The 12,000-nt window shown below is 38.0% G+C and overlaps 1 protein-coding gene across 1 annotated transcript; it reads right to left on the reverse strand.

Moving 5' to 3' along the window:
- Positions 1 to 501: 501 nt before the first annotated feature.
- On the reverse strand, positions 502 to 11,934 carry def6a (DEF6 guanine nucleotide exchange factor a). The gene is made up of 11 exons (XM_057356698.1): positions 11,569 to 11,934; positions 9,856 to 9,996; positions 9,598 to 9,777; positions 7,967 to 8,194; positions 7,104 to 7,250; positions 6,759 to 6,867; positions 5,328 to 5,626; positions 4,790 to 4,956; positions 4,007 to 4,205; positions 1,274 to 1,364; positions 502 to 910 (listed from the first exon to the last, which is right to left on the reverse strand). Exons 1-11 carry the CDS (start codon positions 11,662 to 11,664, stop codon positions 720 to 722), a joined length of 1,848 nt encoding a protein of 615 aa, XP_057212681.1. The 5' UTR covers positions 11,665 to 11,934; the 3' UTR covers positions 502 to 719.
- Between the last annotated feature and the right edge of the window lie 66 nt (positions 11,935 to 12,000).

Here is a 12,000-nt window from a genome sequence, read left to right on the forward strand (position 1 = left end):
GTAGCGTAGAACGCCAGTTGTAGTAATCACAGACGAACAGCAGGTGTCTCTGTTTTCCGATTTCTTATGATCAAAATTGGGCAACTTTTTATCGAATTCATGTATAATCATCTATTGTTTGATGTCTTTCTTTTAAGTGACAGTGCTTCAATAAGCACACTCAAAAACCTGTATTAATAGCACTTGGATAGTAGCAAATACACTGTGTTTTTATCTTAGGAATGGTTTGTTCAATTTTAACGGCAAGGCACATGCATGTGCCACGTAGGTGTCTTCATGGGTTTGTTATCTGACTGCAGAAGCAGGAAGTTCTCAAAACCACAGATGCTTTAGCTCTTTAACATGTTCCTCCCTGACAAGAAATCCTGTCTATGCATTAACTGCAAACCTCAATGCAGCACATAATTCACATGTGGATATACAGTATGTAGGCCTATACAGTCTGCAGTTAAAAGATACAGCACACAGTCCATTTTTCTCACAAGGAAACTTACTAAAAATACTTGATATTTAATCACATAATTCTTCACTCACAACAGTACAATACTTTTTAAAGGTGACGTGTACAAAACTATGCTGTTACCAACAACATATTAACATACAATTAATGTGTTAAACATACTAGGCATCTTGGGCACATTCCAAAACACAGCCTTATTCAATTTAAAGTCCTTTTTACATTGAGATTTTTACATTTCTCCTATGTGTGTCTGAGGTTGTCAAGATATTTCCATGTCTCCGTTGGAGGTTTGTGAGAGAAGCCAGTCGCCTTCACATCCTGATATGTTTTCCACGTTTTCTTTGCTTTCTTCATTCTGGTCATCGGTTTTCTGCTTCAAACGCAGTCCAGGGTCCTTCTGTGAAGGGATACGAAAGCCGGAGAAAGATCCTCCTCCAGTAGACTTTTTCTCTGCAAGACAACAAGAGTTTTCATATTGAAATCAAAATCAGATTAGAAAACTAATGCAAGTATGAATGTTCTTAAAGTAGCTGTTTTATGGTATTGGGGTTAGATGCATTTTTTTCTCTAAAACCACAGTGAGAACAAAGTATGGACACAGCACTATACTGTCTGTGTGTATTAATTTTCTACTCGACACTTGCTAAACTGCTATGCTAAACACATCTTTACACTATATCTGCTACTAATAATAACCATCATCTTAGTTCAAACCATAGACCCATTGAATGCAAAAAGTGTGAGGATTTATTGTCTTGCAACAAGTCAGTTAAGTACATTTATCTCACGTAAAGCATTTAATACACAACATACCTCCTGGCCCGATCGGATGCATTAATCTGTTCATTTGAACGTTCCAGTGTTTCACATTGGTGCTTGCCTGACGAAGCTTCCTTTGGGCATCCTATCAGGGTCAAAAGACACAGATTTATGATTTATTCACTCAGTGATTAACCAAGTAACAAGCCGGTTTAGTAAAGTTTTAGTAAAGTATTGACCCTTCTTACTGCGATCACAATTGCTTTATCAGCTAATGGTAAGACTATATATAGCCACGGAAAAAATTAAGAGACCATTTCAGAAACCCTTTTCCATACTATTTATAGGTATGTTTATAGGTAAAATGATAATTTTTGTTTAATTCTGTGAACTACTAACAATATTTCTCCAAAATTTAAAATCAATTTTTCTAAAATATTCTTTCTATTTGCATTTATTTGCAGAAAAGGAAAACTGAAGAAACAGGTCAAATGAAACAGAAAAGATGCTCTTGTATTTATCAAGACCTCAAATACTGCAAAAAAACAAGTTTATATTCACTTTAAAGCAACAAAACAGTAATATTTGTACATAAAACTATTTTTTATGTGATGACCTTTATTGTATCACAGTTTGCATGCGTCTTGTCATTTTGTCAGTCTTTCAACATTTGCTGTTGGATGACTTGATGACATTCCTGAGGTTTGATTTTGTTGAAATTCAACCGACACTGGACTGGAATGGCCACAATACATCCAGAAATGCTGATTAGAAATGAAAAGTTGGAAAAATAAAAACTAAAATAAGTACATTGCATAAGTATTCATACCCTTAACTCAGAAGATGGTTAAAGCACCTTTACAGACTCAAATATTTTTGGGTATGATGTGACGAGCTTTACACATCTGCATTTGGCAATTTTCTGCCATGCTTCTCCTCAGATCCTTTCAAACTCTGTTAGGTTGGATGGAGATCATCAGGAGACAGACATTTTCAGGTTTCTAGAGAGATGTTCATTTGGGTTCAAGCCCAAGCACTAGCTGGCCACTCAAGGACATAGACAGAGTTGTCCATAAGCCACTCTTGCATTGTTTTAGCTGTGTGCTTAGGATCATTGTCATGTTGGAGAATGAACCTTCTGCCCTGTCCGAGGTTCTGAATGTTCTGGGCTAGGTTTTCATGATCATTATCTCCGTATTTTGTGCCGTTGAGCTTTTCTTCTACTCTGACAAATGCCCCAGTCCCTGCAGCTGACAAACACCCCCACATCATGATGCTGTTTCCACCACACTTTTACTGTTGAGACGCTATTGTCTGGAGAAAACCAGGCACTGCTCAACACCTGTATGGTGTCATGCATGAAACCGAGATTCATCAGACCAGAGAATCTTGTTTCTGACAGTTTGAAAGATTTGTTGAAGTATGTTTTTGCATATTTCAAGTTTCCATGTGTCTTCACTAAGCAAAGGCTTGAGTCTGGCCACTAAGCCATAAAGCCCAGATTGGTGGAGTGTTGCAGTGATGTTTGTCCTTCTGCAAGTTTCTCCCATCTCCATATATGAGCATTGAGCTCAACCAGTGTGATCATCAGCTTCTTGTTCACCGCTCTAACCAAGACCCTTCTCCATCGATGACTCAGATTGGACAGGAGTTCAGCTCAAGTAAGAGATCTGGTGGTTCCAAACCTCTTTCCTTAAGGATTAATGGAGGCTACATGCTTCTGTGAACCTTCAATACAGCAGACTTTTTTCAGAAGTCTTCCCCAGATCTGTGTCTTGATACAATCCTGTCTCAGAGCTCATTTGACCTTTTTACTTTTATATGCATTTTCAGCTGTTGCACCTTTTATTGAGTGGTATGTGCAGCCGCTCCAAATCATACTTATTCAATTGAATTTGCCACAGGTTAACTCCACCCGAAGTGTAGAAACATCAACAAGCAAATCTAATGCTTCTGAGCTAAATTTCAAGTGTCCCAGAAAAGGGTATGAATACTCAAGCAATGTACTTATTTTATTTTTAATAAATTTGCAAAGCTGTCACAAATCTGTTTTGTTTGTTTTGTCATTATTGTGCATGGAGTGTAGATTACTGTAAAACATTTTTTTTAAGTAGTTTAAGATAAGGCAGCAAGCATAACAAAATGTGAATAAAATGAAGGGGGATGAATACTTTTTCAAGGCACTGTATGAAAAACCCTTAAAACAGCCTAAGATGATTTTCTGGTCCTTCTATTCTGATTTAAGTTGGTCTCCGAGCCTGCTAAAGATATCCCAAATCTCTATAAAACCTCATTTATATTTTTCCTTTTTCAGCGGGATAAAAATACACCCGGCAAGCACGAAAGGGAAAGAAAATGAGTATTTGGCGAGTACACACGTTTGCACCGGGAACTGTATATAATACATGGTTTATATATCATATTGCGAAAATAGTCATCTGACCCTTACTGTTGTCAGGTATGTGTTAATCTATTGCAGCTTGTCACTTAATTGTTACTTTGTTCGAAATCAACCTCTTTAACTAGCATAACTAAACCCCCCTCTAATATTGCCAAAATATTGACAGGAGAATATTGAAAGCAGAGAGAACGGGTTCATTACATTTCTTGCTACATGTCACAGCTGAATAATTTCACTGACATACAGACAGAAATATACCTAAATCAAAATAATGAAGTTTCTTAGACTGTAATATGTATATACAGTATATATATATTGGGAAGTTACGTTTAGACCCTGGTTATAATTCTTCATGAAAACCTGAGCAGATCAAGGCAGAAACGTACCACGACGTCCTGGTCCACTCTGTGACGATTGGCTCTGACCTCTTCCAGCTGTATTTGTGCCTCATCCAGAGCACGTGACTTACTCTCCATCTCCTGTTTGAGCTCTTGTTTTTCCCTGTGGGCTCGCTGGATGTACTCCTCCTGCTCCTCACGGAGGGCCATAAGGGACGTCATCTTCTCCTCTTCCTCTGCAAGTAGCCTGTAACAGCACAAGCATTCTCTTTTGAAATGACTGTTCTTTCTCTGTTTCTAGATTTGTATATGAAAGATGCCAGCAACACACTGCACGTGTGTGCCTATACAGAGTGGTGTTAAAAATGTGCAGCCTCAACAAACAAAAGAACATATTTTCATTACATGTGATATCACCCGCACAACAATGTGAGTTCACGCTGAATTGAAAAGAAATAGACGTAAATACAGAAGTGTCAGTGTTATTTTCAATAAACTTGAATCAGCTTTCCCCCCTCTTTTATGCACACACATATATTTTTGTCTTTGGACAGACATATGTAGTTAAGAGAGTCTCTTAAATACTTCCTCTCGTAACTTCCTCTTGCCTCTGTAATGTCTCTGTAATAACTTTTCAATGCTTTTAAACCTCCCTAAACAGGAAACTTGTGAGTTGTTCTAAGATGCAAGCCAGCGCATTTTATGGCAAATAAAAAAGAATTCCAGTAAGAAAGAATTTCATACTGTCAACGCATATGTTTGCGAGTCAAGCCATGCGTATGTGAAACTGAGCGTGTGTGTTACTCAACAGCGGTGCATGCGGCTGTTTACCGAGCCTGCGCGTAGCGGAAGGCCTCTTCGTCCTGTCTGGCTTTGATTTCCTGTTGTAAAGCCTCCTCAAGCCGTTGCTGCATGGCCTCTAGTTCTTTAATTCGTGTTCTCTGTCTCTCGGCTTCTGCTTCTTTCAGCGCCATCTCGGCCTGCATGCTCGCCCGGGCCTGCACACAGTCAAGCAAGGGTTTAACCAGCTATGCAACAAAGCATGTTGGTCCAGTGAGTTGATTTGTTATATCCAGATAAATAAGATCTGGATATAACAAATCAACTCACTGGACCAACATGCTTTGTTGTTTCTGAACCAACATTGATATTAACCAAGTCATAATAATTATACCACTAGAGGGCCATGATTGGTTGTTAGGAATCTTGTTCATCCATCAACCTTTCCATTCATTCATCCAATCAACCGTCTATTAAGCATTCATCCGCCTGCCCATCATTCATCTCCACATCCATCCGTTCGTGCATCCATCCAGACAGCCCCATTTACTCCTCTATCAGCCCGTCTCTCCATGCATTCACCCCTCACCTCTTCAGCCTCTTTGAGCTGGATCTCCAGGGCGTGCTGGAGCTGCTCGTGTTGTTGTTTTCTCCGCTGCTCGTCCTGTTCCAGCAGCGCCTGCGCCTGCCTCTGCGCCTCCTTCAGGAGTTCCAGCTCGGCCATTTTCCGTTCACGCTCCTCCTGCAGAGCCCTCAGACGCTGCAGCTCCTGCTCCTTCGCCTCCCGTCTCTTCTCCCTCTGTTCTCGCTGCTCGCGCCGCTTCAGCTTCAGATCCTTATGAAGAGAGTTTTTACCCTCCACATACAGCCGGATCGCTGTCTGGATAGCTGAAATGAATACAGTGAAACAACATGACGTTATTCGCATTAGATTTGATCAATTGTATATTCGTTTTAACATTACAAAAGCCCCAAAGTATTGAGATGCTTTGCCACACCAACCAGAACCAAAATTCTGAACCAAGCAACTTTTCAAACTGCCTCAGGGTCATTTTTGTGGATGCATGAAGTGAGTTCCCCTTAAGGTCACATAGATGCCGTACCAGAACAAACACAGGCGTAGTAAGTTAAAATAATTAAAAATGAAAGATCTTGTGCTTTTAAGGTCCAGTGTATGAAATTTAGCAGCATCTAGCGGTAAGGTTACGAACTGTAACCAACAGCTCTCTCCCCCTCCCTTTCGAAGCACTATGGCGGCTGACACAGAACTAAGATGTCGTCACTGTAGGGCAGTTTGTCCGTTTTGGGCTACCGTAGAAACAACATGGCGAATTCCATGTGGTGTATGTACAGATAGAAATTCTATTCTAAGATAATAAAAACTTTATGTAAGGTCTCTATACATATGTATATTATGTTTCATTTCTGTCAATAGATCCTCCAGAAATTACACATTGGACCTTTAATAATCTTTAACATAAATATCTTGGTAGCACAGTTTGTTTGTATCAAATGCAACACTGTTTTTAAGTATACGCTAACTGTCCAAATAAAGGCCAGTATACTTCTAAGGTTATACAACGCATACATCTATAATACAAACAAAATACTATTAACCTAATTTAACAAACAAATTGTTTTTTACAGTTGGCTCCATGTTTAAGATGAAAAATGCAATTCATTGTGAAAAGGTTTGTCTTGTACATGTTTGATATGGGAACGTCATGAAACGTTTTGGCGAGTAAAAATTCGACCCTGGAAATGTCACAGGTTCCCACTTGAAAAGGGTGTTATACTAGCTTGAGAAAACCAAAGCGATAGCGATAGCAACACATATTTTTTCTTCCAAATTGGTGTAAAGGTTAGTGAACAACAATAGACGATTGTCAAATGTAAATTGTGTGCCCTGGGTGAACAACAGTGCCTCTGGAGGTGAGGAAACAGGACTGGGAAATAACCATCGCTAACAAAAGCAAAATACTTTACATCAAAAAAGCCCAAATGAACATCGCACACAGACCTGTCGTCCACTCCTGCCTCTGTTTGGTGTCAGAAGCACTGAGTTCATATGTCTTGGTGAGGGTCTTCAGACAAAACATGCATCTCTTCCCATCCCTATCAGGAAGAACCTTATGATGTAGAGCAGATATTGCAAAATTGTTATACACATCCTCAGTCATCAAAATGTTAATGTTCACTTTGAATTGTATTCTAATGGACAGTGAGGAAATAAAGTAAAGACAGAGGCTCTACAGCTCTGAAACACTTTTCGGTTTAGTGCCTTCACGTGAGGTGGCTTTCGTTGACCGATGCCAACTAAAAATAATGGCAAATAACACACTAACCACAGTGACTCGTGTCCCACCTCAACACAACAGTTTCCGTCTAACTGGATGCTGCCTTTGCGGTCCTTGCGGTCCTCGCTGGTGAAATAAACTAAAGTGCTGGGTCTCAATGTGAACCAACGCTCGGTCCAGTTTCTTCTTAACTGACCCTTCTTCCACAGATATCCCTGATGTCAACAAACACAGACATTTTGGGAATAAGAAAAACATATACAGCTGAAAAAAATTAAGATACTTTTCCAAATTTTCATTTAATTAGCATTTCTAGATGTTTTGTGGTCCAGTCCAGTGTCTGTTGAATTTCAACAAAATCAAACCCCAGGAGTGACAAAGTCATCCAACAGCCACGTGAAAGACTGACAGCATGACAAGACACATGAAATTTAAGGTTATCACATAAAAATTTATTTTGAACTTTTCTTAATACACGTACAAATATGACTGCTTTTACTGTATTGCTTAAAAGCGAATATGAACTTGTTTTCTTTGCAGTATATGCATATTTTGACCTGTTTCTCCAGTTTTTTATTTTCTGCAAATAAATGCAAATAGAAACAATATTGCTAGTAGTTCACAGAATGAAACAAAAATGATCATTTTACCTAAACACATACCTTTAAATAGTCAATTCAGAAAAACTATAGAAAATAAAAATAATAGGAAATGTTCTCTTTAATTTTTTCCACAGCTGTATTAATAGATGTTCCCAGAATATTTCTCAATGAGCAAATCTATATTATGTGTTTTGATTTTTTTATTGAAATGCGATTAACATGGTTACATGACAAGTGATGAGAAGAAAACAAGCACATAAAAGACACAACCAATACATCAATGATATAAGTATATTAACTTATGTATATTAATAAAAGAGTGTTAATACCTCTTTCAGCACATCGCCCACGATTTCCCTGTACACCTCCTCTATTGCCATGCTGATGGTTTCTTTGGCAAGGCCTTTTGTCAGTTTCCCAGAATTCATCATTTTCAGAAAGGCCCATACAGTGAAGCCATTCTGCTGAACAGAATCTTGGGAAATAAAGTCCTCCAGTTCAACACAGTTCAGCTCAACGCTCATGGCCATGCATAACTTCTTGAGTAAATATTCGACCTGTGCAGAGAGCCAAAAATATTTATATGAGAGATTCTGTTGAGATAAGAGCCATCTTCTAATGCAAAAACTCCATTAAGCAAGCATTTTTGAGGGCACCAGGGGCCAAACAAAAGCCAATTCCTCACACATTCAGCACTTGTCAAGTGTTCATTTTGTGTTCTTGGTTATTTTATTTTCTGTAGTAATGACACATAGTACAGTAGTTAAACAAATTTGTCCTATTTCTCTTCTGTAAACTGACAACTACGAAGTGCCAACAGTTGCAAAACGCGAGACAGGAAATGAATCAAACTGCAAGACAAGACCAACACAAGAGCGGTGGGAAATATTCAGCAGAAAAACGAAAAAAAAGACTCCTTATTTTATCTATGCAAATAGAGGCAACACAAGTGAAAACTAAAAGTGTTAAATACGCCTTAAATATACTACTTAAATAATGTTTTGCTTCATGAGAACATTTTTCTTTTTTCAGTCAAGTCTTATATTTTCTCCCATGTCAGAAAACAAGGGCAATGTGGCTATTTAGAGAAAGAGTTGTACTGTTTTTTTAACAGATTTTTAAATGTATTTTTGAAATATATGGTCAAAGAATATATAATTAAACATGTAATTTTACAGGGAAAACTGTCATTTTACAGTTTATTTCTGGTGCCCCAGCTGTCAAAAAATTTCAGATTTAATTTTTACAGTTTCTTTTTGAAACATGGTCAAAAACTGTAAAATTAGAGAAAAAGACAGTAAATTTACAACAAAAAAAGGGGGAAAACAATTGTTTTTATGCTTATTTCTGGTAATTTTACAGGGGGAAAAAAAATAATTTTATGGTATATTTTTGTCAATCCATCTGACAGAAAATTAAAATTTTTATAGATTTTTTTACAGAGCGACTCTGAGCATAGGTTGATGTTAAAAAGGGATAAACCCCTCTGGGCTTTTCGTGCATAGAAGTTTGTAACACATACGGTTAACGGTGGTCCTGTGGTTGGCAGCTGCTTAAAAAGCATTATGTGAGATTTTGCTTTCAAAGAGCCTCAAGAAAGAAAAAAGACATTGAACTCAGAAGTACTACTTTAGTCACAGTTAAAGATGTGAATGATACTGCATGTGAAAATAAGCGGCACCTGCAAACAAACAACCTTTTCTCAGAGCGAACATCACTGTTTTTAGCGGTGAATTCTTTCAAATTGGACCCGGGGATTTTTAGTGGATGAATGCACAAGTTTCAGTCAAGTTCACACCTACAACCAGAAGGTTTCCAGATACTTTCCTATTCATTATAAACAGTGTAGATATTGTTTTCCTTTAAAAGTGTGCTTGTGCAACCTACATATCACATCTAATGCAGTGACACGCATTGGGAACCACAGCAAATACTGCTTGGAAAACAATCGGATTCTCACCTCATCTGGGACGATGACAAGAGGGTATCTGTCCTCTGATAAAAAAATGAAGAGACACCACAGACGAAAAGCATCTGTCCCAGGCAGAACGCTCTTTCCCTCAGGCCGATAGTTCTTCTTGGCTGTAAGCGTCCAACAGAGCTCATCGACGTTCTCTTTAACAAACGTTCCTTCCACCACCTGGAGAAAGAAGAGAGGTGGTCACAAACCAAAACCTAAGCCTAAACCTGCTGCAGACAGTGAGACGGAAGCATGTACCTTATCCAGGATGTATTTATTGAGGTAGGGCATGTATCCCTGGCTGGAGACTGGACCATCATCATCATCTCTGAAGTGCTCTTCAAGAGCTGCTGGGTCATGTGGGATACCCAGAACTGTATAAAGATTATGAGACAACACCTGCAGACCAACAACACATCCTAAATATTATTGATTCCATTTATTTTTTAAACCATTTAAATACAAGGTACTGTATATGGCAAAAATGTACAAAATCCTTAACTTTTAGGGGCAGTTTCCCAGACAGGGCTTAAGATAGTTCCAGACTTAAAAGCATGTTTGAGTCGTTCTTACTGAAGAAAACTTCTCTTAAAATATATCTCTGACATTGTTTTGTCTCAGGATGCACCAGTAATGTTTTTAAGGCATGTTTATAAAAGCTAGTCCTGACTTAATATAATCCCTTATCAGGAAACCACCCCATAAGGTTTTAAACATTATTTGGCAAAAGGCAAAGTGCAGAGAATCTGGGAGTATAGGTTTTATTTTATACTCTAAAAAATGCATAGATAAAACAAAATCTCACAGGAAATAAAGCATATATTGACTAAAATTCAATCGGTTCATAATAATGTGGTAATATTTTGTAGTCAAGCCTTCAATTCTTTTAAAAGTCGTGCTTCGGTTTAAAACGGTTTTTGGATTTAAATTTTTTTAGATAATCAGGTTTTGCACAAACCTGTAGGGTAAATGTCCATTTAAGTCCATGGACATTTATCAAAAAATACTTCCACTATAACTTTTATAGATTTTTGTGTCATATTTGTGAATAATGTGATCAGCAATCTCTCTTTTTCTTATAACTGACTTAAAAAACTAAAAGAACAGCATTTACCAATGATTTACAAAACAAAAAAGCCTCACGCAACTTTGCATTACTTCTCTAACTTTGTGAACTTCTCTAAACGTTTGTCTGAAAAAACACATTGTAGGACTATTAGATGGGCAGATCTAACCGTGATGGTACTGAGAGTCTGAGTTCACAAACACATCCGGTAACTTGTATCTCTGCCCTTTTAGCACTCAAAGCTGAAGATTTAACGTAGATCAGTTATGAACTTATGAATTAATCCTCACTGATCAGAAATTCCTTATCATAGCTGGTCAGCTTGAGATAGACTGGAAAAACATCAGTGTTGCTTAAAACGTTGCTGTTTTATCTTAAGTCAAACAAAGAGATCTATATCAGATCAAAGTACATTATACTATAATAGGCATAAACAAAAATAATCACCAAAATTACTTTTTTGGAATATTCATATTAAGCATTAATGTAAGATCTGGTCAATTTGAGCCATTTGAAATGTACATTTCAAAAACTTGTACTTGTCCATTTTCTCAAGACCACCTCTTTATTAATAAGCTGATGTTTGCTTTCAATGAAAAGCCATGTTCTAAAACAGTACAAAGAACCCGTGACACACATATTCAGCAAGTTCATTATAGACCATGCGGCATATGATGATCTGCTCACACAGGAAACACATCTCAACTATTTCAAGCAAGTGCATGCTATGTTTCACCCCAAAACACAACACAAGATTAAAAAACACTTGTCGGATTGCTCTTCTCCTGAAAAAAGTCAAAAACCTTTTTTTACCAAGACTTCGAACAATGGGGTTATGTGCTGCTCGCAGTTTTCTATCTCTGCATCCTACAGTTCAACAGTCAAATAATAGAAGAGCATCTCACCTTGAGTTGAGACTTGGACACCTTTCCACTCTTCTCCACATCCAGAGCCGTGAAAGCGTACCAAATGGACTTTAACAGTTCTGAGCGCAAGTCCATGACTACAGCAATTTACTCTCCGTTTTTCCTTTTTTCAACGTTCTCTTTTTCCTCACTCTGTCGTTCAAAGACACCCACACCCACAGAACTAGTGTGCATACTGGCGAATGTCACCCCCTACTGGGGCGATACTCCGTCAAAGAGGAAATTACAATGCATTTAACAATTAGATTTAATCACATTGAGCAAAACAGATTTTAGATTCTGAAACTACAAGAGATCCTGTCAAAACAGCTGCGTTTTCCCACCCTCCCATCCAGAGATAAACAGAAAACGATATTTGTGACTGAATATTGTTGCATGCTTTCCTGAGCAACTTAAAATTCAGCAAGAATC

The sequence above is a fragment of the Triplophysa rosa genome, linkage group LG17 (assembly GCF_024868665.1).
Source record: "Triplophysa rosa linkage group LG17, Trosa_1v2, whole genome shotgun sequence".
NCBI classification, from domain to species: domain Eukaryota; kingdom Metazoa; phylum Chordata; class Actinopteri; order Cypriniformes; family Nemacheilidae; genus Triplophysa; species Triplophysa rosa.